Source organism: Giraffa tippelskirchi, chromosome 4 (genome assembly GCF_054371585.1).
Source record: "Giraffa tippelskirchi isolate mGirTip1 chromosome 4, T2T-mGirTip1v1.2.pri, whole genome shotgun sequence".
Lineage (NCBI taxonomy): Eukaryota > Metazoa > Chordata > Mammalia > Artiodactyla > Giraffidae > Giraffa > Giraffa tippelskirchi.
Genome location: NC_137278.1, coordinates 208389496 through 208416444, shown reverse-complemented (window position 1 = coordinate 208416444; position 26949 = coordinate 208389496). Strand labels below are relative to the sequence as shown.

General features: G+C 43.4%; 1 protein-coding gene across 5 annotated transcripts in view; it reads left to right on the top strand.

Moving 5' to 3' along the window:
• Positions 1 to 25483, top strand: part of SMC1B (structural maintenance of chromosomes 1B) — an 85875-nt gene extending 60392 nt beyond the window's left edge. For 3 of the 5 annotated variants that reach the window (XM_081594933.1, XM_081594934.1, XM_081594937.1), the window contains exons 16-25: positions 94 to 235; positions 1020 to 1165; positions 2738 to 2891; positions 9988 to 10086; positions 15404 to 15560; positions 16045 to 16199; positions 18508 to 18659; positions 20591 to 20660; positions 23480 to 23590; positions 24932 to 25483. In XM_081594933.1, coding sequence (XP_081451059.1) covers positions 94 to 235; positions 1020 to 1165; positions 2738 to 2891; positions 9988 to 10086; positions 15404 to 15560; positions 16045 to 16199; positions 18508 to 18659; positions 20591 to 20660; positions 23480 to 23590; positions 24932 to 25033 — 1288 coding nt within the window. In that variant the 3' untranslated portion in view covers positions 25034 to 25483. The remainder of the gene's footprint in view (positions 1 to 93; positions 236 to 1019; positions 1166 to 2737; positions 2892 to 9987; positions 10087 to 15403; positions 15561 to 16044; positions 16200 to 18507; positions 18660 to 20590; positions 20661 to 23479; positions 23591 to 24931) is intronic. The other 2 variants (XM_081594935.1, XM_081594936.1) reach the window with 1 other exon arrangement.
• The last annotated feature ends 1466 nt before the right edge of the window (positions 25484 to 26949 follow it).

The window sequence follows — 26949 nt, the reverse complement described above, 5'->3', positions numbered from 1 at the left end:
ATGTTTGAAGTTTTCCATAATAAAAACCAAAAAAATCTTTAAAAATTAAAGGACTCTGTTTACCACTTGTAATACTTGACTTTATTATACTAGATTAGAATTTGAGAAACAAAAAACTCGGCTTAATATTCAACTTGAATATAGTCGCAATCAGCTGAAGAAGAAACTGAATAAGATTAACACATTAAAAGAAACTATCCAGAAAGGTAGAGAAGACATTGATAACCTAAAGAAGGTAATTAATGATGCGTGACTAAAGTGTCATTGTAATGATGACTTTCTTTAATGAATAAGCATTTGTTGAGTTCCTGAAAAGCTCTAATAGTGATAGAAAGTGGGGGAGGGGTACAGATTTGAGAATGTAAAATCCGCACAGCTTCATGAATTACTAGATGTTGAGAGGACGGTCCTGAATTCTCACTCGGGTGATTGGTGGATAGGAGGAAGGATTAAGGAGAGAAAATTCTGGACCTGTGAAGCATGACTTCCCTGTGTGACATCTAAATAGCAATTTCCGACAGGTAGGTAGTGCGTGGATAACAGAAGTCTAGGCTGGTTTATGGGAGTAGATTGAATCCATTATGTAAATTCAGAGAGTTGGCAGCGAAGAGCATTGGAGCAAGGATGGAGTTCTGGAAGGAGTGGTTGCCTCGGTTATGAAGAGCGCCACGGTCCCCAGGGTGTAAGGAGAAAGGAGGTGAGGAAAGTTAAAGTGAAAAGGCTAAAGTTAAAGCCAAAAAGGTAAAGTCTGGTAGGAAGAACGTTTTCACTGGACAGTGGAGACAGAAGTCAGATGGCAGCAAGCTGGGAAATGAACCCAAAGTGAAAGAGAGAGGTAGGTAGTGATTACCTGGAAGTGTTGACAGGAGTGGGTCACATCCTACAGCGGAGGCTCTGGCAGCACGCAGGCCAGGGCTTATCTTGGAATGACTGGTGTGGCTATATTAATAATAAGATGACCTGTTGACCTTACTAATGTAAAAGATGGTAAACCTATAACGTAAATCATCTCCGTACAGGTTGAAGAAAATTGTCTGAAAATTGTGGATGAACTCATGGAAAAACACCAGCAACTGAAGGATGAATTTGTCACTCAGAGCACCAATGTTGAGAAAGTCCAAGCTCAAATGGAAGAGGAACGAAAGAAGTTTTTGGCCATTGATAGGTGATTAAAAAGTTTATCCGAGTTTAAAAAATGTTTACCATCAATTTAAAATTTATTTTAGAAGTTTTATTATTTGAATATGTACCTTTTATGGCTTTTGGTCTCCTATTGCATCTATCAAGCATTGCAACTTAGGGGAAAAATCAAAAGAAGTGGTTAGTTGTTTAGAGTGAATAGTACTTTTAAATGAGTAAAAACAGATCTATGCAAAGAGTTCAGTTCAGTTTAGTTCGGTCGCTCAGTCCTGTCTAACTTTTTGTGACCCCGTGAACCGCAGCACGCCAGGCCTCCCTGTCCATCACTAACTCCCGGAGTTTACTCAAACTCATGTCCCTCGAGTCGGTGATGATGCCATCCAACCTTCTCATCCTCTGTCGTCCCCTTCTCCTCCCGCCTTCAATCTTTCCCAGCATCAGGGTCTTTTCAAATGAGTCAGTTCTTCGCATCATGTGGCCAAAGTATTGGTTCAGCGTCCTTACCGTAAATCTCCTTGACACCGGTCCCTTCCTGTTGGGAAGGCCCTGCTAGTCTGTGTGACAAAGCGTAGTGAGTGAGGTGTAGAATCTGGAGCCGTACTTCATGGTTCCAGGCCCCAGCTCTGCTGCTTACATATGGTGCCTCCATTATCTTATCAGTAAAGTGGGGATGGTAATAGTGCCTACATCATACAATAGTTGTAAGGATTAAATGAGCTCATATGGTGCTTAGAACAGTACCTGGCATACAGTGAGCATGTATTTGCTGTGATGATGATCGGTAGTACTTTGAGTCCACTGGCCTGTTGCACCAATGATATCTTCTCTCTTGTGTGATTGACACAACCGTAAGTGAACAGGTGCAGTGAGCTCTGTTTTTGCTCAAACTCTTGAATATTTCACAATGTTCAACGTCTTAGTATTTCAAGACACTGCCAGAAAATTCTTTGTCTAAGATTTTTGAGTGGAATTAAGTTTGTTTACGCATGATTTTTTTTTGCTCATATTTAATTTAAATAGAACCATATCTCTATCATCAGATTATTGAAAACCATATAATTCTTAATTCATTTTCTTTTATTTTTAGTCTTCTAGGTCCTCTTTAAAGTCCCCCCTTTTGTTTCAACTGGTAAAACTCCTAAGCTGTCATTAAGATAGAAAGAAGGCCTTACATTAGTGGTGGTGATGGTAGTAAAAAAGTTTAGACTATTAGGTGTGTAATGACTTAATTGGTAAGACATTTATCTTGCTAACAGACCCTTTCTCTTGGTTTGAGGTTGTAAAATGTAGAGCTTATATTGAGAGAGATACAGCTTGAAAAATTGTACAGATTTAAAAATAAGGTAACTTGGAGAGCACTGTATTGTTGCTAGCCTGATTAAAGTAATAATGTTTATTATTGGAAATATATTCGTGGCCTTTGTCAGGAGTGTTAAAGTTTAAATTACAAGCATTCATGGACTAACTCTGCAACTTAACAGCACTTGAAAGAAAAAACGTTTTTTTCATGTAAGTTTATAAACATGCTTTTCTTCCTTGATGGAACTTTATGTAATTAGTAAAATATAATCACTTTTTCATATCTATGTATTTACAGGGAAGTGGGAAAATGGCAAAAAGAAGTTGTGATCCTTCAGAGTTCTCTGGAACAGAATCGGTTAGAGAAGCATAACATGTTGCTTGACTGCAAAGTTCAAGACATTGAAATAGTTCTTTTGTTGGGGTCGCTGGATGACATCATTGAAGTGGAGGTACTCTAGCAAGTGATTTTAAAATACGTGCAGTTGTGTGGAACTTTATGTAGGCCTTTGTCTGCTTAGTGAAGTTGCAGCCATGCAGATTCTTAGTCTTGTTCTAAAGCTTTATTGCTAAGTCGCTTCAGTCGTGTCCAACTCTGTGCGACCCCGTAGACGGCAGCCCACTGGGCTCTGACGTCCCTGGGATTCTCCAGGCAAGAACACTGGAGTGGGTTGCCATTTCCTTCTCCAGTGCATGAAAGGGAAAAGTGAAAGTGAAGCCGCTCAGTCGTGTCCGACCCTTAGTGACCCCACAGACTGCAGCCTACCAGGCTCCTCCGTCCATGGGATATTCCAGGCAAGAGTACTGGAGTGGGGTGCCATTGCCTTCTCCGAAAGCTTTATTAGGAGCAGAAAAAACATCTCGTCGGGGGGGGGAAGGGCAAAATGATCCTCATTCCAGAAGACTGGGCACTTGGTATAGCTCTCTTCTTTCTCTTGCTAATCCATATCCTTTCAGCTCCACGGACCAGTTTCTGACATGTATATAGACACCCAAGAGGAATCAGAGAACTAAAGCCCCTGGATTTCAGGGGCGTTCGGGAGGTGGAGTAGCCCCAGGGGCATCCAGGGCGGGGCACGTGCCTGCGGCACGGGCAGCGCTGTGCTCAGGGAGCACCGTCGGTGGGGCGCAGGGGGGTCTTGTTCTGCACCTTCATCAACAGCTTGAGGTCCTTTTCCGTAGAAGCACGTCTCACTGAGTCTGCCCAGGTGGTGAGAGTGTGGGGAAGGCGATAACACCTTTTCCGTAGAAGCACGTCTCACTGAGTCTGCCCAGGTGGTGAGAGTGTGGGGAAGGCGATAACACCTTTTCCGTAGAAGCACGTCTGAGCCTGTCCAGGTGGTGAGAGTGTGGGGAAGGCGATAACACCTTTTCCGTAGAAGCACGTCTGAGCCTGTCCAGGTGGTGAGAGTGTGGGAAAGGCGATAACACCTTTTCCGTAGAAGCACGTCTGAGCCTGTCCAGGTGGTGAGAGTGTGGGGAAGGCGATAACGCCTTTTCCGTAGAAGCATGCCTCACTGAGCCTGTCCAGGTGGTGAGAGTGTGGGGAAGGCGATAACACCTTTTCCGTAGAAGCACGTCTGAGCCTGTCCAGGTGGTGAGAGTGTGGGGAAGGCGATAACACCTTTTCCGTAGAAGCACGCCTCACTGAGTCTGTCCAGGTGGTGAGAGTGTGGGGAAGGCGATAACACCTTTTCCGTAGAAGCACGCCTCACTGAGCCTGTCCAGGTGGTGAGAGTGTGGGGAAGGCGATAACACCTTTTCCGTAGAAGCACGCCTCACTGAGTCTGCCCAGGTGGTGAGAGTGTGGGGAAGGCGATAACACCTTTTCCGTAGAAGCACGCCTCACTGAGCCTGTCCAGGTGGTGAGAGTGTGGGGAAGGCGATAACACCTTTTCCGTAGAAGCACGTCTGAGCCTGTCCAGGTGGTGAGAGTGTGGGGAAGGCGATAACACCTTTTCCGTAGAAGCACGCCTGAGTCTGCCCAGGTGGTGAGAGTGTGGGGAAGGCGATAACACCTTTTCCGTAGAGGCACGTCTGAGCCTGTCCAGGTGGTGAGAGTGTGGGGAAGGCGATAACACCTTTTCCGTAGAGGCACGTCTGAGCCTGTCCAGGTGGTGAGAGTGTGGGGAAGGCGATAACACCTTTTCCGTAGAAGCACGCCTCACTGAGCCTGTCCAGGTGGTGAGAGTGTGGGGAAGGCGATAACACCTTTTCCGTAGAAGCACGTCTGAGCCTGTCCAGGTGGTGAGAGTGTGGGGAAGGCGATAACACCTTTTCCGTAGAAGCACGTCTGAGCCTGTCCAGGTGGTGAGAGTGTGGGGAAGGCGATAACACCTTTTCCGTAGAAGCACGTCTGAGCCTGTCCAGGTGGTGAGAGTGTGGGGAAGGTGATAACACCTTTTCCGTAGAAGCACGCCTCACTGAGCCTGTCCAGGTGGTGAGAGTGTGGGGAAGGCGATAACACCTTTTCCGTAGAAGCACGTCTGAGCCTGTCCAGGTGGTGAGAGTGTGGGGAAGGTGATAACACCTTTTCCGTAGAAACACGCCTCACTGAGCCTGTCCAATGGTGAGAGTGTGGGGAAGGCGATAACACCTTTTCCGTAGAAGCACGCCTGAGTCTGTCCAGGTGGTGAGAGTGTGGGGAAGGCGATAACACCTTTTACGTAGAGGCACGCCTGAGCCTGTCCAGGTGGTGAGAGTGTGGGGAAGGTGATAACACCTTTTCCGTAGAAGCACGTCTGAGCCTGTCCAGGTGGTGAGAGTGTGGGGAAGGTGATAACACCTTTTCCGTAGAAACACGCCTCACTGAGCCTGTCCAATGGTGAGAGTGTGGGGAAGGCGATAACACCTTTTCCGTAGAAGCACGTCTGAGTCTGTCCAGGTGGTGAGAGTGTGGGGAAGGCGATAACACCTTTTCCGTAGAAACACGCCTCACTGAGTCTGTCCAGGTGGTGAGAGTGTGGGCAAGGCAATAACACCTTTTCTGTAGAAGCACGCCTCACTGAGTCTGTCCAGGTGGTGAGAGTGTGGGGAAGGCGATAACACCTTTTCCGTAGAAGCACGTCTGAGCCTGTCCAGGTGGTGAGAGTGTGGGGAAGGCGATAACACCTTTTCCGTAGAAGCACGTCTGAGCCTGTCCAGGTGGTGAGAGTGTGGGAAAGGCGATAACACCTTTTCCGTAGAAGCACGTCTGAGCCTGTCCAGGTGGTGAGAGTGTGGGGAAGGCGATAACACCTTTTCCGTAGAAGCACGTCTGAGCCTGTCCAGGTGGTGAGAGTGTGGGGAAGGTGATAACACCTTTTCCGTAGAAGCACGCCTGAGTCTGTCCAGGTGGTGAGAGTGTGGGGAAGGCGATAACACCTTTTCCGTAGAAGCACGCCTCACTGAGTCTGTCCAGGTGGTGCGAGTGTGGGGAAGGCGATAACACCTTTTCTGTAGAAGCACGCCTGAGTCTGTCCAGGTGGTGAGAGTGTGGGGAAGGCGATAACACCTTTTCCGTAGAAGCACGTCTGAGCCTGTCCAGGTGGTGAGAGTGTGGGGAAGGTGATAACACCTTTTCCGTAGAAGCATGCCTCACTGAGCCTGTCCAGGTGGTGAGAGTGTGGGGAAGGCGATAACACCTTTTCCGTAGAAGCACGCCTGAGCCTGCCCAGGTGGTGAGAGTGTGGGGAAGGTGATAACACCTTTTCCGTAGAAGCATGCCTCACTGAGCCTGTCCAGGTGGTGAGAGTGTGGGGAAGGTGATAACACCTTTTCCGTAGAAGCATGCCTCACTGAGCCTGTCCAGGTGGTGAGAATGTGGGGAAGGCGATAACACCTTTTCCGTAGAAGCACGCCTCACTGAGTCTGTCCAGGTGGTGAGAGTGTGGGGAAGGCGATAACACCTTTTCCGTAGAAGCACGTCTCACTGAGTCTGTCCAGGTGGTGAGAGTGTGGGGAAGGCGATAACACCTTTTCCGTAGAAGCACGTCTGAGCCTGTCCAGGTGGTGAGAGTGTGGGGAAGGCGATAACACCTTTTCCGTAGAAGCACGCCTCACTGAGCCTGTCCAGGTGGTGAGAGTGTGGGGAACGCGATAACACCTTTTCCGTAGAAGCACGTCTGAGCCTGTCCAGGTGGTGAGAGTGTGGGGAAGGCGATAACACCTTTTCCGTAGAAGCACGCCTCACTGAGTCTGTCCAGGTGGTGAGAGTGTGGGGAAGGCGATAACACCTTTTCCGTAGAAGCACGTCTCACTGAGTCTGTCCAGGTGGTGAGAGTGTGGGGAAGGCGATAACACCTTTTCCGTAGAAGCACGTCTGAGCCTGTCCAGGTGGTGAGAGTGTGGGGAAGGTGATAACACCTTTTCCGTAGAAGCACGCCTCACTGAGCCTGTCCAGGTGGTGAGAGTGTGGGGAAGGCGATAACACCTTTTCCGTAGAAGCAGGCCTGAGTCTGTCCAGGTGGTGAGAGTGTGGGGAAGCCGATAACACCTTTTCCGTAGAAGCACGCCTCACTGAGTCTGTCCAGGTGATGAGAGTGTGGGGAAGGCGATAACAGACACCCAGGGGATCAGAAGATGAGACTGAAGTCTCCTTATGGCGGACATTTTTCTCTTAGCCTCCTTTTCTTCCTCGTCACATTCATACTACACAGAACCCTTTAGGTTGGCAGGACACTTATATACTCTTTGTTCTGCTGCTTATGTTAGGAAAGATATGAGGACATAGTTCAAGAAAAGTATCTTACTATTAGCTAATGCAGAGGATGGTGAACATAGTTCTTTTACCTCTCAAATTATCTTTTAAATCTTTAGTGATCTCTTCCCTGTAGTCTCCCTTCCACCTCCCTCCTCCCCTTTCTGCTTTGCCACCAGTCAGAAATCCATGCATTTTCCTCCAGTTCCTACTCCAGAAGAGGCATTCAATCCTTTGGTTTCTTCAGTATGAAGCAACTGTGAAACAGTTTTTCTCTTGCTGATTTTGACTACTTCTCATAGCATAATTCTGATGTTGTATTATACTCTAAAGTCTTTTGCTGGGGCAAGGGGAGAGATTCCCTGGCAGTCTCACTGCCGGGGCCCCCCGTTCAATCTCTGGTCAGAGAACCGATATCCTGTAAGCTGCATGACTCAGCCTAAAAAAGAGTCTTTTTTTCTCTGTTTTAGCAGAGATTACATCCCAGATGGAAGGAAAGGAGAAGCCACTTTACTGGCCACAAATGTCATGAGCCCCACTCAGATGGCTTTAAAGGGGGAATGGGAGGTAAGGGGACAGGGCTGAAGTGGAGACTGCCTCCCCTGTGACGTGGTCCAGGAATTTGAACACTGTGGAGAACTTAGTATGTATTGGCTTTATTTGTTCAGATCAGCTTTCCTCACATGGCTGCAGCTGTAACCACTAGCTTTGACCAGAGACAGAAGACACCTCTTTCCTGCCCTTAGAAAAATCCTGAGGAAGAACTCTGACTGGTTTATTCTGGGTCATGTGTCCACTCTTAAGGGTGCAGAAATAGGGAACAGATGGTCTATAACAGAAGAAGTGGATGGAAGCAGAAAAGCAATACTCAACAATAATATAGAGAGAAATGGAAAGTCTACTTAAAAGGCTGTAATTTTAGAAGAGGTTTGTCATTGAATAGTGTAGAAGCAGCAGCAGCTTTAATGACTGACATCTAAGTAAATGCTGCTGGTCAAGTATTCCTGCTGCTGCTTTGGTCCTATTGTTTTTTCCGTTAGTGAACTTTCAGAAATATTCTCCAACATACGTGCCCACCATGAATGTGAAATTATTTACTTGTTTATTAGGGTGAGTGATTTTCATATTCATAGTGGGTTATTTCAAAGCAGGTATTAATACCTTAAGCTGGAATAATACAGAATCATTATCTAAAAAGTGATAGTTCTGCTCGACTTTGTGCTGGTCAAACCACATTGGAAGATTGCATTTACTTTCTAAAGCATGATGCTTTTTGAGAGTAAAGTGTCCACAATAGTGAAAAGGCCCAGACTGTGTCATGCTGGGAAGAGAAGTCTGGGGAATATGGTTATTCCCCTCCGGTAGAAGAAGGTCTGTCACGGAAGACAGAACATGCTTGCTCTTTCTGACCCTCAGGGGCCCTAGGGCTGGGGATGGAGGACAGAGTCAGACTTCTTCCCCCAGGGACACTCCCTGCTAGACAGAGGGGGGCCTCTAGTGGTGACTCCCTAACTGAAAGTTTACAAGCGCATCTAGTAGTTGTCGTTGAGTCGCTAAGTTGTGTCCAACTCTTTTGCAACCCCATGGACAGCAGCCATGTAATGAGGGTGCTGTACAAGGTCATCTAAATCCCAAAACAGAAAAGGCATTGGGTATAAATTGTCTCTTTCCAGAAGGCTGGACAAGGATCGCACATAGAATTAATTGTCTTACTTCAGTTGTAGGAATCATCTTAGAACTGTTGTAAGGTAGAACTGAGATTTCCCTTCCATGGGACGTGTTCAGACACAGGATGAGTTACCTACATCTGCCAGAATTCCCATAGGAGAGTCTTATGTTGTGGGAAACACTGTACCAGATCACTGGTTCCCAAACCCTACTGTGCACGTGAAGCCCCTGGGGATCTTGTTTCCCAGGTGAGGCCCGCTCTTGCCGGCCCACTGATCACACTTCAAATAGCAAGGCATTAGGTGACTCATATAGAAGCTTAATACAACGTACAATGTTGAGTCACATAAATAGTAGTTGTGAGATTCGGGGATTCAGTGTTACCCTTTGTGTTCAAATTCCACTTCTGCGTGAACCGTTTTAGTGTAAATATATTATATAACATGTGGACATACTTCCAAAGTAGTTTTATTGGCTCGTTTCAGGTGAGAACATCTGTAAAAGAGTGAGAAAGGGGTTTTCTCTTAAGTTGTAGGTCTTGCTTTTGGTGTCAGCATTACACCAAAGGCCGGCCTGCAGCTGAATAAGTGCTTCTTTATTTGTTCCTTCTTTCCTCCTCTGTCTTCATTCAGAGAGTGACATATATTGAAACCAAAACACACATTTTCAGCATTGCAGTAGGCACTGAGACTACAGCAAGGAATATAACTGCCCCAAATCCCTTCCTTCACATTCTACTCGGGGAGAGATAGGCACAGAAACAATATAGTAGACAAATAAAATATTTATGTGTTTGGTAGTGATATAGGCTAAAGAAAATATAAAGCAGGGAGGGAAATAAAGAGAATTTGATGCAGAGGCCTTGGATGTCCTAAGAGAAGGTAGCTGGCTAGTAGATGAGGTAAAAGGTGAAGAGATACAGATGTCTAGAGGAAGGGTGTCCCGGCAGAGGGCATTTTGCCAACCCTAAGTGGATGTGTACATGGTCTGTTCAAGGAGCCCAGGATGGTTGGAGCAGGGAGACTAACACAGTGAAGTTAAAGGGGAAGCCGAGGCCAGACCGTGGTGGCCTTGCAGACACACGTAAGGCTTTTATCTTCTAATCTGAGTGAGGTGGCCATCGACTGGGGGCCCTGGGACGGACACATGAGCAGAGAGCACCATTTTCAGATAATGAGGAAAGGGCTTCGCGTGTTTTTCAGCTGGGAACCGAAGCAGAAGGTACCCAGGCAACGACTGACATATATGAAAAAGAGGCAGCCATCGAGGTGGACTACAGCTCTCTAAGAGAGGACTTGAAGGTAACTGAAAGATTCCTGTTGTTTATGACTAACTCATGGTAATATTGAACATTTAACTCCTACAGAATAATTTTTAGATGACAGAGCATAGTTTAGGGGGGGAAGGAGATTTCCTACTAGTTTTTAAAGAAATAGTATAAACAGGTTACATATAAAATCCTTAAAACATTTTAAGTGTTTATATCAGCATTTCTCAGTCTGTAGTCTGTAGAATACCAATACCATGAAAGATCTTGTCGAAGAAGAAAAGTTTCTGCTAGTATTTTCAAAGGTTCTTCCCTTCTTGGAGATTCACAATGAATAAAAAAGTCACTGAGAAGTCCTGAAACACACAAAAGTAGTCAGTACACTCCAGCATCCTGAATCACCCTGTCGGCGTTTCAGTGTAGTACCTCAGGAAGTGACAAGTTCTTCATAGCGGCAGAGCATAGACCAGAAATCCAGTTTCATGGTCTCTTTAATTTCATAGCTCTGACTCTGTTTCTGTTACCCCTGTAGCCATATGTTGCTTTGTGTTTTGATTTTGTCCTGAAGCTGCTTCTTTTATGAGGGCAAAATGACTCTAGCCTTTCTTGCCTTCCAGCCAACACACCACAACCCTCAGAGACGAGAGAGTGCCTTTTGTAGTGGTGCTGCTCTTGAGATTGAAGACAGCCTTTCCCACAGAGGCCCAGCGTTGTCCTCTCACCAGTGTCCTGAATTGGGTCACGTGTTCACTCCTGACCAGTCACTACTGGGGTGGGATGGACTTGGCTTAGGCCAACCAGGGTTCGTGGGCCCTGTGAGGGAGACATGGCCAAACATGGGCTCTGTTAGAAAGGAAGAAATGTGGAGAGTGGATGTCAAGTAGCAATAACTACCACATCTTTTTATTTCATGTTTTTAATATTAATATATTTTGTTAGATTTATTGAGCTCTTTCACTGTTAATTGTGGTGCTTTGGGAAATAAGAAAATAACCTCTTATCTATTTTATAGTCTATTCAGTGCTTTCATGTTTAATAAGTCCTTCTCTATGACATTACTGAGTAACTATTTATAAATATTTTCTTCCTGTTAATGATTTTTTCCTTTCACTTACCTATTTAATTTATCTGAAATTTATCTTTGTATATGGTATGAGGTAAGAATCTGTTTCTTAAAAGGAACATAAGTTAACGGGTTTACTCCGCATCTTCTAAAAAATTCTTTCCTCCAGTGAATTAAAACACACCTTTATCAGATGTTAAATAATGCCTCTACAGGGTCAAGAAAGTTTTCCTGGAAGGTAATGCCTGCCTCACTTTTCCCCTTCTCTCCTCACTCAAGTTAGTTCTGCTCATGGTTTAGGTTCTAGTTTAAGTGTTACCCTCCAACTGAGCTATTTAAAATCCTAAAAGATGATGCTGTTAAAGTGCTGCACCCAATATGTCAGACAATTTGGAAAGCTCTGCAATGGTCACAGGATTGGAAAAGGTCAGTTTTCATTCCAATCCCAAGGGAAGGCAATGCCAGAGAATGTACAAACTACCATACAGTTGTGCTCATTTCACCTGCTAGCAAGTAATACTCAAAATCCTTCAAGCTAGGCTTCAGAAGCACGTGAAGATACTAAGAAGAGGTGGCAAGAATACACAGAAGAACTATACAAAAAAGATCATCATGACCCAGATAATCACAGTGGTATGATCACTTACCTAGAGCCAGACATCCTGGAATGTGGAGTCAAATGGGCCTTAGGAAGCATCACTACGAACAAAGCTAGTGGAGGTGATGGAATTCCAGTTGAGCTATTTCAAATCCTGAAAGATGATGCTGTGAAAGTGCTGCACTCAGTATGCCAGCAAATTTGGAAAACTCAGCAGTGGCCACAGGACTGGAAAAGGTTAGTTTTCATTCCAATCCCAAAGAAAGGCAATGCCAAAAGAATGCTCAAACTACCGCACAATTGCACTCATCTCACACGCTAGTAAAGTAATGCTTAAAATTCTCCAAGCCAGGCTTCAGCAACATGTGAACCATGAACTTCCAGATGTTCAAGGTGGTTTTAGAAAAGGCAGAGGAACCAGAAATCAAATTGCCAACATCTGCTGGATAATCAAAAAAGCAAGAGAGTTCCAGAAAAACATCTACTTCTGCTATATTGACTATGCCAAAGCCTTTGACTGTGTGGATCACAATAAACTGTGGAAAATCCTGAAAGAGATGGGAATACCCGACCACCTGACCTGCCTCCTGAGAAATCTGTATGCAAGTCAAGAAGCAACAGCTAGAACTGGACATGGAACAGCACTGGTTCCAAATAGGGGAAGGAGTATGTCAAGGCTGTATATTGTCACCCTGCTTATTTAGCTTATATGCAAGAGTACATCATGAGAAATGCTGGACTGGATGAAGTGCAAGCTGGAATCAGGATTGCCAGAAGAAATATCAATAACCTCAGATATGCAGATGGCACCACCCTTATGGCAGAAAGCAAAGAAGAACTAAAGAGCCTCTTGAAGAAAGTGAAAGAGGAGAGTGAAAAAGTTGGCCTAAAACTCAACATTCAGAAAACTAAGATGGCATCTGGTCCCATCACTTCATGACAAATAGATGGGGAAACAGTGGAAATAGTGACAGACTATTTGGGGGGCTCCAAAATCACTGCACATGGTGACTGCAGCCATGAAATTAAAAGACGCTTGCTCTTTCAAAGAAAAGGACCAACCTAGATAGCATATTAAAAAGCAGAGACATTACTTTGCCAACAAAGGTCCATCTTGTCAAGGCTATGGTTTTTCTAGTGGTTATGTATGGATGTGAGAGTTGGACTATAAAGAAAGCTGAGCGCTGAAGAATTGATGCTTTTGAACTGTGGTGTTGGAGAAGACTCTTGAGAGTCCCTTGGACTTCAAGGAGATCCAACCAGTCCATCCTAAAGGAAATCAGTCCTGGGTGTTCATTGGAAGAGCTGATGCTGAAGCTGAAACTCCAATACTTTGGCCACCTGATGTGAAGAATTGATTCCTTGGAAAAGACCCTGATGCTGGGAAAGATTGAAGGCGGGAGGAGAAGGGGACAACAGAGGATGAGATGATTGGATGGCATTACAGATGCAATGGACATGAGTTTGAATAAACTCCAGGAGCTGGTGATGGACAGGAAGGAGTGGCATGCTGCTGTCCGTGGGGTTGCAAAGAGTCGGAGATGACTGAGCGACTGAACTGACTGATTGGATCATAGGAAAAGCAAGGGAATTCCAGAAAAACACCTACTTCTGCTTCATTGACTATGATAAAGCCTTTGACTGTGTGGATCACAACAAACTGTGAAACAATCTTAAAGAGATGGGAATACCAGACCACCTTACCTGTCTCCTGAGAGACCTGTATGCGGAACAAGAAGCAATAGGTAGAACCAGCTGTGGAACAGTGGACTGGTTTGAAACTGGGAAAGGAGTACATCAAGGCTGTATATTGCCATTCTGCTTATTTAACTTCTGTGCAGAGTACATCATGTGAAATGCCAGGCTGGACGAATCACAAGCTGGAATCAAGATTGCTAGGCTAAATATCAACCTCAGATATGCAGATGATACCACTCTAATGGCAGACACTGAAGACAAACTCAAGAGCCTCTTGATGAAGATGAAAGAGGAGAGTGAAAAAGCAGGCATAAAACTCAGCTTTCAGAAAACTAAGATCAGGGCATCTGGACCCATCACTTCATGGCAAATAGAAGGGGGAAAAGTGGAAACAGTGACAGATTTTCTTTTCTTGGGCTCCAAAATCACTGTGAATGGTGACTGCAGCCATGAAATTAAAAGACACTTGCTCCTTGAAAAAAAAAGCTATAAAAAACCTAGACAGAATATTAAAAAGCAGAGACAACACTTTGCCAACAAAGGTTTATATAATCAAAGCTGGGGTTTTTCCAGTAGTGATGTATGGATGTGCAAGTTGGACCATAAAGACAGCTGAACACCGAAGAAATGCTGCTTTCAAACTGTGGTGCTAAAGAACACTCTTGAGAGTCCTTTGGACTGCAAGGAGATCAACCAATCAATCCTAAAGGAGATCAACCCTGAATATTCGCTGGAAGAACTGATACTGAAACTCTAATAGTTTGGCCACCTGATGCCAAGAATTGACTCATTGGAAAAGACCCTGATGCTGGGAAAGATTAAGGGCAGGAGAAGAGGGCAGCAGAGGAGGAGATGGTTGGATGGCATCATGGACTGAATGGACGTGAGTTTGAACAAACTCTAGGAAATAGTGAAAGACGGGGAAGCCTGGCCTGCTGCAGTTCATGGGGTCGCAAAGAGTTGAACATGACTTAGTGACTGAACAACAACAGCCAGGTGGGCTGGATCACTTCTGCTGCCCCATAGCACTCACGCTTACCTGGTGGAGGGCTTCACACTGTTGTCAACGCCAGTTTGCATGTCTGACTTCCCTGCTAGCTCTTTAAGGGCAAGGACAGAGTAGTTTTCATCATTGAATCCTCATACATAGTAGATGATCAATATTTTTTAATGAACGAGTATATGTCCATTGACAGATGAATGGATACAGAAATTGTGGTACATATATACAATAGAATATTACTCCGCTATTAAAAGGAACACATTTGAGTCAATCCTAATGAATTGGATGAAGCTAGAGCCTATTATACAGAGTGAAATAAGTCAAAGAAAAAGACAGATATTGTATATTAATGCATACATATGGAATCTACAAACATGGTACTGATGAATCTATTTGCAGGGCAGCAATAGAGACGGAGACATAGAGAAAAGACTTGTGGACACAGTGGGGGAAGGAGATGGTGGGATGAATTGAGAGAATAGCATGGAAACATGTACATGACCATATGGAAAATAGATAGCCAGTGGGAATTTGCTTTGTGACACTGTGCTCTGTGACAATCTAGAGGGTTGGGATGGGGAGGGAGGTGGGAGGGAGGGTTCAAGAGAGAGGGGACATATGAATACCTGTGGCTGACTCATGTTGATTTATGGCAGAAACCAACACAGTATTATAAAGCAATTATCCTCCAATTTAAAAAATTTTTAAAAAGAAACGATATGTGAATTGTTTACTTTTTTAGCCAGATTAAGAAATACGAAGGTGAAGTGTGTTCTAAGAGGGCAGCATCCATGACGCCTGAGATATGAAAAGGCGCTACAGTAGTGCCCTGAACTGCACTGCAGGCTCAGAGAGGGCTGCCAGGCTGGCAGGGCTGGATGCACAGCGCGGGAAATAGGGGCCATACCCCGAAGGGCCCTGTGCCTACTTACCTCGGCAGTTTGGGTCTAAGTGGCTTGCTAATCACTGCTGTTCTTTGCCAATAATAGGCTCTACAATCTGATAAAGAAATTGAGGCCCAACGTAGACTCCTCCTACAACAAGTAGCATCCCAGGAAGATGTCCTGTTGAAGACGGCAGCCCCCAACCTAAGAGCTGTGGAGAACCTGAAGACTGTCAGAGACAAGTTTCAGGAGTCCACAGACGGTGAGATTAAGCTGTAGTTGTTAGCAAGATCATATTCACTGGTACTAGGGGCTTTGATTTCTGTAACATTTACCAATAATCCCCCCTGAACTGTACCTTTGTTTTTATTATATATATATATTTTTTTTCCTCTGTTATCTTATAGTAATACTTTTAATGCTGAATTATTAATTTCTTCCTTTTTGAAAAGAGTTTTGCTTTAAAGACAGGTGTATTGGTTATTTTTGAACAGTGTCTTATTTCATACCAGCACAAGAGGCATATTAGATACTCTGCTGGAATTTGTTATTATTATTTAAAAATCAGCCCTACCCGGAAAAGGGGTTCATCAATTTTAATAGTCATTTTCTTGGACTTAATAATAGCTGAGGTGTTTTGAAGATAGATTTAATTCAAGATGGCCAAAATCAAAATCTAGCTTAAAAAATGTTTTATGCTTTAAAGTTAAAATAAGAAAAAATAAAGAACATTGATTCTCTCTTAGCTTTTGAGGCCAGCAGAAAGGAAGCCAGAATATGTAGGCAAGAATTTGAACAGGTGAAAAAAAGGAGATACGATCTTTTCAACCAGTGTTTTGAGCACATCTCAGTCTCAATTGATCAAATCTACAAGAAGCTCTGCAGAAACAACAGTGCCCAAGTATGTATTTCTCACCCTCAAATATGAGTAGGAACTTTGTGTTATTTGTATTGTTTTTCTTTAATGGTGGTAAATCACCATGACTCTCTCTTGAGCAACCCACTTACTGGGTAAAGTCAGCTCATGAAGATTGGTTGTCACAGTGACCCGTGTTCTAGGTCTAGTCAGCCTGGCAGGTCAAACTCTCTGGTCCTGCTTCTTCATCTGCACACTGAGTGGGTTGGATCATCTGGTTTCCAAGTTCTCTTTTCAGTCTGGAATTCTGTGATCTGTACTAATTTGACTTTGTAGAGCTGTCAGCGGTCTCTGCAGTAGAGTTAGGGTAATGTAGGGGAAAGAGGTTGATGTGGGGTCTATGGAGAGGGAAGGAGCTAGAGGCAGGGTTCAAGTCTAGACATGCCCCTTGTCGTGGCGATCTCTCCATTCCGTGATCAGTATCCACAGCAAATACTGTGCAGTTGCATGTGGACAAAAGGTGTAGACCAGGTCATGTATATTTGAATTTCCCTCTTTCTCACAGTATTATTTTATGACTGAAGTAATCTGGAATCACATACTTAGAATTTCAACCAAAAATAACTTTTTTGTTGTTGTGTTTTTTTTAATTAATTTAAATTGGAGGCTAATTACTTTACAATATTATGGTGGTTTTGACCATACATTGGCATGAATCAGCCATGGGTGTACATGTGTCCCCATCCTGAACCCCCCTCCCACCTCTCTCCCATCCCATCCCTCTGGGTCATCCCAGTGCACCAGCTTTGAGTGCCCTGTTTCATGCATTGAACTTGGACTGGTGATCTATTTCACATATGGTAATATACACGTTTCAATGCTATTCTCTCATAATCCCACGCTCGTCTTCTCCCACAGAGTCCAAAAGTCTGTTCTTTATATCTGTGTCTCTTTTGCTGTCTCACATACAGGGTCATCATTACCATCTTTCTAAATTCCATATATATGCATTAATATACTGTATTGACTATTTATTTTTGACTTACTTCACTCTGTATAATAGGCTTCAGTTTCATCCACCTCATTAGAATTGATTCAAATGCGTTCTTTTTAATGGCTGAGTAATATTCCATTGTGTATCTGTACTACAGCTTTCTTATCCATAGTCTGCCGATGGACATCTAGGTTGCTTCCAAGTCCTGGCTATTATAAACAGTGCTGTGATGAACATTGGGGTACACATGTCTCTTTCAATTCTGGTTTCCTTGGTGTGTATGCCCAGTAGTGGGATTGCTGGGTCGTATGGCAGTTCTATTTCCAGTGTTTTAATGAATCTCCACACTGTTCTCCATAGTGGCTGTACTAGTTTGCATTCCCACCAACGGTGTAAGAGGATTCCCTTTTCTCCACACCCTCTCCAGCATTTATTGTTTGTAGACTTTTTGATAGCAGCCATTCTGACCGGCATGAGATGGTACCTCATTGTGGTTTTGATTTGCATTTCTCTGATAATGAGTGATGTTGAGCATCTTTCCATGTGTTTGTTAGCCATCTGTATGTCTTCTTTGGAGAAATGTCTGCTTAGTTCTTTGGCCCATTTTTTGATTGGGTTGTTTATTTTTCTGGTATTGAGCTGCATGAGCTGTTTGTATATTTTTGAGATTAATTCTTTGTCAGTTGCTTCGTTTGCTATTATTTTATCCCTTTATCCCAAAAGACTGTCTTTTCACCTTGCTTATAGTTTCCTTTGTTGTGCAAAAGCTTTTAAGTTTAATTAGGTCCCATTTGTTTATGTTTGCTTTTATTTCCATTACTCTGGGAGGTGGGTCATAGAGGATCCTGCTGTGATTTATGTCAGAGAGTGTTTTGCCTATGTTTTCCTCTAGGAGTTTTATAGTTTCTGGTCTTACATTTAGATCTTTAATCCAAAAAACAACTTATTTTTGATAAAGTAAGACTAGAAGAAACCCATTAACTCCTTGAAGGCAGGATTCATCTCTGTTCCTATAGAACTTGACCCATAATAGGTGTTCAGTAAAGATTTGATTAAAGGACCAATGGAAGAATTGAATGAAGGCTGTTTTAGTAAGACTGCAGCATATGCTTCTGAACTCTGAACAGCAGACTGATGGAAGATCTTACCTTTTATGTGTGTTAGAATGTTTTCCCTGTACTCCCTATCCAGTGAACCTTGTTATCTCTGATTACAAGTAGAGCTGAATACATTATTTACAAGCATTGGTATATTTTTCCATCAAATGGAGAAAAATATAACCAATAGTATTTTGCAGTTCCAAGTTGAACTTTACTAATAGCTTTTCTGATACTGCTAAATAAATAACATGTGTTTCAGGCATTTCTCAGCCCAGAGAACCCAGAAGAGCCTTACTTGGAGGGAATTAGCTATAACTGTGTGGCCCCAGGCAAACGGTTCATGCCCATGGATAACTTGTCAGGGGGAGAGAGATGCGTGGCAGCATTGGCACTCCTGTTCGCTGTGCACAGGTACGGTCACAGTGAGCCCTCTGATTTTGCATCAAGGCAGAGACCAAATGGCTCTTCCTGCAGAAGATCTACTAATTACTTGTCTTTATGCAGCGTATGTGATACAAAACCATTTTTTTTTCAGCCAGACAATTCAGGTTATGCTATAGGCCTGTAATAATTTAGACAGCAAATTTAAAAGAGAATTCAGGCTTTGACAGATTTTTATTCAATTTGTTATTATCAAAAGCTACTAATATCCAGCTTAATCGAAAAGAAAGAAAAGGGGGTATCAAATAGCCAGATTTGAATTCAAGATTGCCAAAAAACAATTCCAACAACAAATCCAAACAAAATAAAAACACCTAACTTTTATGTTATTTTCCTAGTCCATATTCAGAGATCTGCTATTTAGTAAGGAATGTTAAGCAAAGTATTTGTTCTGAAAAAAAAAGATTAACCTCCTCATTTCCACTGATGATGGTATTGTTTGTAAAATAAATCACGGGAAAAATGTTAGCTAAAATTAAAGTGATTAACTTTTCAATGTTCAAAGCATTAAGATCATATATCAAAGGTGTAGATCATAGAGCCTCTCTATTTTCATGATCAGAAAGATCAACACAGAAGTTTTACAGCTGTTTGTTACTAGTCTCAAGAAGGAAAAAGAACTGGTGATGATAGGAAAGGGAAAGAAGATACCATTAATGCAGGAAGACTTTGAGAAAAGGAGGAGGCAGGGACTTAAACAGGAGCCTCTGTGGAGTGAATCTTAGCAGAATACGACTTTAACTGGGTATCACCCCCATCCATTTATTCAACAGATATTTATTTAATATTTACTGTGTCAAGTGGTGTTAATGGGCATTGGAGAGACCGCAGTGAAGAAAACAAATACCCTGCCTCAAAGAGACTTAATTTTATTTGGGGAAGACAGATGATAAATAAGGTGTATTAGTAAACTAATTCTCAAATATAGAGACTACTAGAAAATGACAGATGCTATAGAGACAAAGGAGGGAATGGCAATAGTAACAGGGACGGGTTTGCAATATTAAAAAGTCTTCTGGGAAGGGCTTTTTGAAAGGGTTATATTCGAGCAAAGATTTGAAGAAATTAAGGGAGCAAGTCACACGGGTTCTAGAGGAGAATTCTAAGGGAAGAATATTCTAAACGTAAGAAATGAGTCAAAGACGCTGAGGCCACAGTGAGCCTGGTGCCTGTAAAGAGCAGACTGTCTGCAGCAGCAGCAGGCGCAGGGTTAGGGGACTGGCGAAGCGATCAGGGTGGGAGACGGTGGCGTTTCAGACCAGCGTGGGTGCAGACGAGGCGTGGGTTAGGACGGAGACAATCAACTAGAGGGATAAGAGCTGCCATTAACTGAACTGGAGAGGAGCACCGGAGGGGTGGGTTTGAGGGTAGGTGAAAAGTTTGATTTTGCATGAGTTTGAGCAGACACCCATGTGGCTCTGAGTAAGCCATCGGACAAGTGAGGCACGGGTTTGAGAGGTCAGAACTATCAGTAGAAGTGTGGGAGCATTCCATCTGAGTGATACTTAAAACCTTGAGAGCAGATGAAATCATCAAAGAAGCTAATTAGATAGAAGAGTGCTCTGATCACTGAGCCCCAAAGGCACCACAGTGTCAAGAAGTTAAGAGACTGTGGAGGAGCTGGCAGACGAGACTGGCGCCTGGAGCAGTGGGTGGGGCGGGGAGTGGACCGTGGTGCCCTTGACGTCAGAGGAAGTTGGGGAGGACCGCCCTGGTTCCCCCTTCCTTTGGAGAGAGGTGGACTGGGAATTGAGCGCTGTGTTTATCGACATAGAGGCCACTGGTGACCTAGACAAAGGCGTACGAAAGGACGTGTTTTATTCATTCTGAATATTCTTAGTCCTGTCCTCCAACTCTTGTAAAACAAAGCTGTAACTGACTTGATTGTAATTTTTTTCTAGTTTTCGGCCTGCTCCATTCTTTATTTTAGATGAAGTAGACGCAGCCCTGGACAATACTAACATTGGCAAAGTAAGTTCCTTTGTGATTTAACTTCCAGTACAGTGTTTACAATTCAAGGATCAGGATGCAGTTAGAAGGCAATTTACTCTGAATAAACATTGATAATTGCTGTATAAAAGCAAAATCTAAGTGAAAAATCTAAAAATAAGATGATTCAGGGTCGTAGTATTCACTCAGGGTTTAGAGGAGTCAAGTAAGGATCACTGTGCTGGATCTACAGCACTGCCGCTGGGTGACTTGCTTATCCCCAAATCTAGGTATTGGGACCTAGCGGGTCCTTAAAAGTAGACCACATGGCAAATAGGACCAAATTAGTTGTTTAATAAAGTCCAAAATAACATATCTAAATAAAATTCCAAAGGAATTCAAGTTCAAAATTTTGCTCCCCTTCATTTATTAAAATGTCTCCAATCAATTAGTGCATTTGCACATAATCCTATTTTCAGTATTTGAGACCATAAGGGAGCTAAGGACACAACGGAAAATCAGCCTCAAAGATCAGCACGCAGACCGACAGAGCCGCCTGCCGGACTCGCAGACGCCTCACCCACCTTGACTGTAAACTTCGGACATGAGGATGGGGTTGACTGAAGGTGACCACAGGATGGAGGCAAACGCTGGCAGCCCCATCACTGCCCAGGCTAGGGTGGCCCCATCCTGCAGAAACCCTGGGCCATGGTCCTATTGCCTGAGCCATCCATTTCCGGAAGGAGACGAATTAAACTCCTGGTTTTGATTCTAGGTTCATCAGCCTTCCAGAAATGACTGGACTTGGCATTTATAGCTGTTTATAAGGATGCTGCTCTGGTCATGCTGACAGATAGTAATTTGTTAAGTTGGCATTCTGAGTTATACTTTAGTCTTACAAACTTGGTTAATGAGTCCAGCCCTGAGAGGTGTATTGAGTCGTGGGCACTACCCTGAGTCTCTGAAGTTGACCTCCCTTGATTTCTTTCTGTTGAGCCTCTTGTGTGATGCCTGGGAGATGCAGGGACTTCCCAGGAACTACAGCCCAGGGTAACTTCTAGTGGCAACGGTGTCATCTTCCAGCATTTCCCAGGCTGTATTCATCTAACCCAAATCTCTGTAGGGCCTTGCTTTTTGAACTTGTCACGGCACGCGTAAGAATAGCACATCGATGCCACACCCACAAAAGTTGGGAACTAAATCCAGAGTCCCCTGGACCTTGTAGACAACAGGCCAGAGCCACGCTCTGTGACCTGCTGGACACCAGGATGACCAGGAGGAGGAAACAGGACTAGAAAGAGAGTCTTGATTCATCTCTCTGGAATGCCAGCCAATCTGCATCAGCTAATTGGACTCCAAGGCCTGACTCATTTGGGAGAATTTCCCCTCAGGAGGTTAATTTTACCACTTTGTATCCCATATCCTTTGTGTGGGGGGCGGGGGTGGCTCTATCACTGTGGACTTTGGACTTTGCCCTTCTCTTTGAAGGGGACCTGAAGCGTATTCCGTTGTTGTTTAGTCATTCAGTCGTATCTGACTCTTGTGACCCCATGGACTGTAGCCTACCAGGCTCCTCTGTTCTTGGGACTTTCCAAACAAGACTACTGGAATGGGTTGCCATTTCCTTCTCCAGGATCTTTGCAAACCAGGGATCAAACCCGCATCTCCTGCATTGGCAGGCAGATTTTTCACTGCTGTCACCAGGGAAGCCCAAGGTATCCATATCTTCTAGGAAAATTTAGATGTTTGTATTAGTGGAATCTTCAAGTACTAGGTGTTACTTATTACTATTTTCTATTGGCACCTATCCTGTGTACTAAAAGCCTCTTAATTGACAGTTTCCCTTTGAGATTTAAAATGCTCCTGGCACCCCACTGCTGAATTGAGTATAAGCATGATGTAATATGAGCAACTGTGAAGGAGCTTCCTCTCCCACTTGTGATCTGGGTACCCAGCCTTTATCACTGGGTGACGCCTAGCAAAATGCATGCCTTACATTTTTGCATCCTATCTCCTTTTCCATTCTGTCAACATCCCAAGACTTTTTAAAGACCTGTCTCACAGTGGCTACCATTGCCTCTAATGGGGGAGTTCCTTCTATGAATTCAGCCTCTTAGCCTGAAGCATTTTCTCCCTCTCATCATTCACCTCAACTGCTGACTCATTACTCAACTGAAGCTGCCATTCCTGCTTCCAAACTGTGTCCTTCGTATCTTGAGTGCAGTCAGGAGAAGACAGACTGTGAGCTTGCAGAGAAATCCAGGGTGTTGGCAAGTAACTTGTGAAACTATAGAGTTTGAGTCCAAATTGTTCTTCATAATTTTCCAAGTTCTGAGTAGAGTCTGTCCACCAAGACCCATTTCTCTCCAGTCTGTCTTGTTCTTATTCTCATTCCTTGGAATTAAGCCTGCTGAAGGAGTCTTTGAGTTCCCCTCTAACCAAATGAGTTGATTATGGATTATGAATATATATATAATTGCCATATTTTTCTCATCTTGAGGCTTTGATGGCAAATAGGAAGTTGGAAGTTTATCCTTTACCCTCAAAATATCTGAGTGGTAGTTTTATCTTATTGTCAAGATTGATTGTGTGTTCACATCATGGTATCTTAAGTTAGGGTTTTATCCTTAAAAATATTCTTCCAAGTTTTCAATCATAGATTTAATGAGCCTTATATATATATTTTTTACTAACCTCTTATTTTACAATCTGAACTATTTCCATTTCTGTAGTGGATTTATTGAGTGTACAGAAAGAGAAGTGCCTTGTCACCTAAAATGACTTGTAGAATCTGTCCTCAAAGCCCCCAGAAAGGAGGCCTTTGCTCACTGATGAGACATGTGCTTTCTGTTCCCTCCCAGGTGTCAAGTTATATTAAAGAGCAGACTCAGGAACAGGTTCAGATGATAATCATTTCCCTGAAAGAGGAGTTCTATTCCAAAGCTGATGCACTGATAGGCATCTATCCAGAGGTAAAGATAAGTAAAAAGAGATAAAGTCACCTTATAGTGTGTCCTGACACCCCAAGTTCCTAGTATAGATATTGTTTGATTTCTGCAGTTTATTAATATAGGCTTAAATATTTTTTAGTCAAATGAGACTTAATAGTAACTACTTAGATATTTTTCTATGCCAGTACACAGAAATTTAAGTTATATTTTAAGTGAAAAAGTAAATAGAAAACTGCACAACAGTAAGCATAAAACAGTAGTACACATTAACTTACACAGAGTAAACTGTTGATATTATCTTCCATATCTCTATGATGTTTGAATGTTTTAGCAACAACAAATGCACTGTTGTAGAACAAGGAACCATTTATCTCCCAAAACTACTAAAAGAAAAAACAAAGAATTTGACAAAGTTCCGAGTTGTACAGTAATTTCTGTAATTCAGTTCCTTAAGCCACTTGAATGTCCTTAGCTGAGCTAATGGAGCAGAGCAACTAGCTCAGATCATTCAGTTCTTGGACAATTAGGTTTTGCTTCCTGAGTTTTCCTTTAAGATAAAAATTAAAGTAACTGTACTCTAATAAAAATTAATTTTTCAAAAAATTGGGGAAAAAAGCCAAGTTTAAAAATAAATTTCCCTTCCTGTGCCTAATTAATGTCAGGAGGGTCACTGGAAGCATGCTGCCAAAGACAAGTGGAAGGTCTCACCTCCGGGGTAGGGGAGGGGTGAACTCTTCAGGGGTTAACTCAGGTCTCGGCTGGGCCCTGTCAGTCACACCAGACCAGTCATTAATGTGCATCGTGTGTACACGTGGGCACACCCAGCAGTGAGTAACTCAGAGGGGGCAAGAACTTGGACTTGTAGCCCACCCTAGGCTAAAGTAAGCAAAAGGGCCTTGGGGCTTCTGGGAAGGGAAGGCAAGCAATGGGACAGTGACCTGAGAAAGCACAGTGAAGGACTGTGCAGTCAGATTTGCTCTGCTGATTCAAGTGCCCTCTCCACTGAGGACGAGTTCAGAGTGGAGAGGGTGTCACCTTTTACACATATGTAAATTTCCTTTACAAAAGGGGAACTTGTGTTCAGCTTTTAGAGCTTTTCCTGTATATGCTGGTTCTCAGTAGCCTCTAGCTCAAAACAAATCCACATGCAAAAGAGGCATATTCTGGGGTAGCATATTCTGGTACCCTTACCAAAAACAAAACATAAAGCTGATGGAAATGCAGAAGTAACACCTTTTCAGATGACTATAAGGGGGTTCCTTTAAAATGCAAATCCAGACTCACTAATGGCTCTTACTTTACATTTAATAGCACTTAACTCTCTACTTGAACTGACTTTTAATTGTCTTCTCTCCATTTCAGCATGATGACTGCATGTTCAGCCGAGTTTTGACCCTAGATCTTTCTCCGTATCCAGATACTGAAGGCAGAGAAAGCAGCAGGAGACAGCGCAAGTCCCATTAGGACCTAGAGTGCCCTTGAGCTGGGAGCAGTCACACAGTGCTCAGGCCAGTCCATTTAGTTCAGACCCAAACTGCTTCTGGAGCAAAAGCTAGGTGGCTTGTGTGCCATTTATGGAAAAGTTTGACTGTTACAGGCAAAGATGCTGCAGCTCACCTTCGTTAAGGAGTGTCCAGGCCCCACTCCAGTAGGTAATGTGTCCCATGAGAGTCAGCTTTGATTGAGTTTAACAAAGAAACCACAACAGTTTAAACTTGCATTCTGAAAGCCGGTCAGAAAATTTTGAATCCTGCATTATCTTTACTCTGATCTTGCCTTGCATGTTTAAGTAATCTTTAAGGGAAACTCATGGTTTTTAAATAGTTATAGGGTGTTGAATCTGTTTCATGGAAAGTTATTTCAAAGGAACTGAAGTCAATATTGAAAATGCCAATAAAAAAGTCTAATTTCAAATGTCTACTGCAATTTTAGGAACACAAAAAAAATTTAAGATGAAATTGAATTATGTCTGCTTCCATGCCATTTAAATTTCTCTGAATATAATTTCTGTTAAGGAAACATTGAAGAACACAGGCTTTCCCAGTTAACACCGACTTCACAAGGAAGCAGTCGTGCTTATCTGTGGGCATCATAGATATCAAAATCCAAGCACGCTCAAGTCCCTTATTATACCACAGATTGGTATAATAATATTTGCATATAACCTATGCACATCCTGTCATATACTTCAAATCATCTCTATTATTTATAATGCTTAATACAATGTAAATACTGTGTAACTAGTTCCTTGTACACAGCAAACTCACGTACTGCTTTTTGGAACTTTTCAGCATCTTCTTTTCCCAACTATTTTCCCTTTGGCCATGTGGTGTGGCTTGTGGGATCTTAGTCCCCTGATCAGGGATTGAACCTATGCCCACTGCAGTGGAAGCACAGTCTTAAGCACTGGACCACCAGGAAAGTCCCTTTCCTATTTTCAGTCCAGGTTTGGCTGAGTCCAGAGATATGCAGCCCAAGGATACAGCAGACCCTCTCTGCACTGTTAGGGATAGGAAAGAAAGTTGCAGTTTTCAATAGTACTTCATTTCAATTTAAAAATGGAATTAAAGAATTCTGAGGTACTGGTGGTCTCCTATTTAAGGCTGCTTTGGGCCCAGGCGCCATTTAATCAAGGAGTGGCCTCCGAAAGTAATGGAATCACTTTTGAACAACATTATTTCAGGTAAACAAAATGCACTCTGCCTAAGAAGTAAAGTCACGAAACACCCGCTTTCTGTTCTCCATCAGCTGGTCCCTAAGAACTGGAGCTAGCAGGTGCCACTATACTGTCCTTTGTTCCTTTTTCAGTGGTGGTAATATCATCTAAACCACCGCCTTCTTCTCCCTTGAAAGACATCACCTTAACACTGAACTGCCCCTTTGGTGCCACATGAGCTCAGTGTAGACCCTGATCTCTGCCTGGGCTATTCTCTCTCATAACTTGGACTCATGGAGTGTCACTGACCCTTCAAAGTACATCACTGTTCTGTTGTAACGCAGTATACCCATACTCCTGAAAACCCTCATGCCATGCAGTACAGTGAGAACCACAGAGTGATGGGAAACAGCGCCCCCCCCCCCCAAATAGAGAGACAGGAGCTTAATAAAGAGCTGGGTTTACACACACTAAACAGTTAATACAAAATGTAAAAACTATTCTAGCTTGAGGCAGCTAACAAAGCCATACTTAGTCACTCCCTGACCCACTCTTTCTCCGAGATGAAATTATAAATAAGTTATACTTGTGTGCAGGTGTGCTAAGTCGCTTTAGTTGTGTCTCTTTGCGACCCGATGGGACTGTAGCCCGCCAGGCTCCTCTGTCCGTGGGGATTCTCCAGGTGAGAATACTGGAGTGGATGCCATGCCCTCTTCCAGGGGAT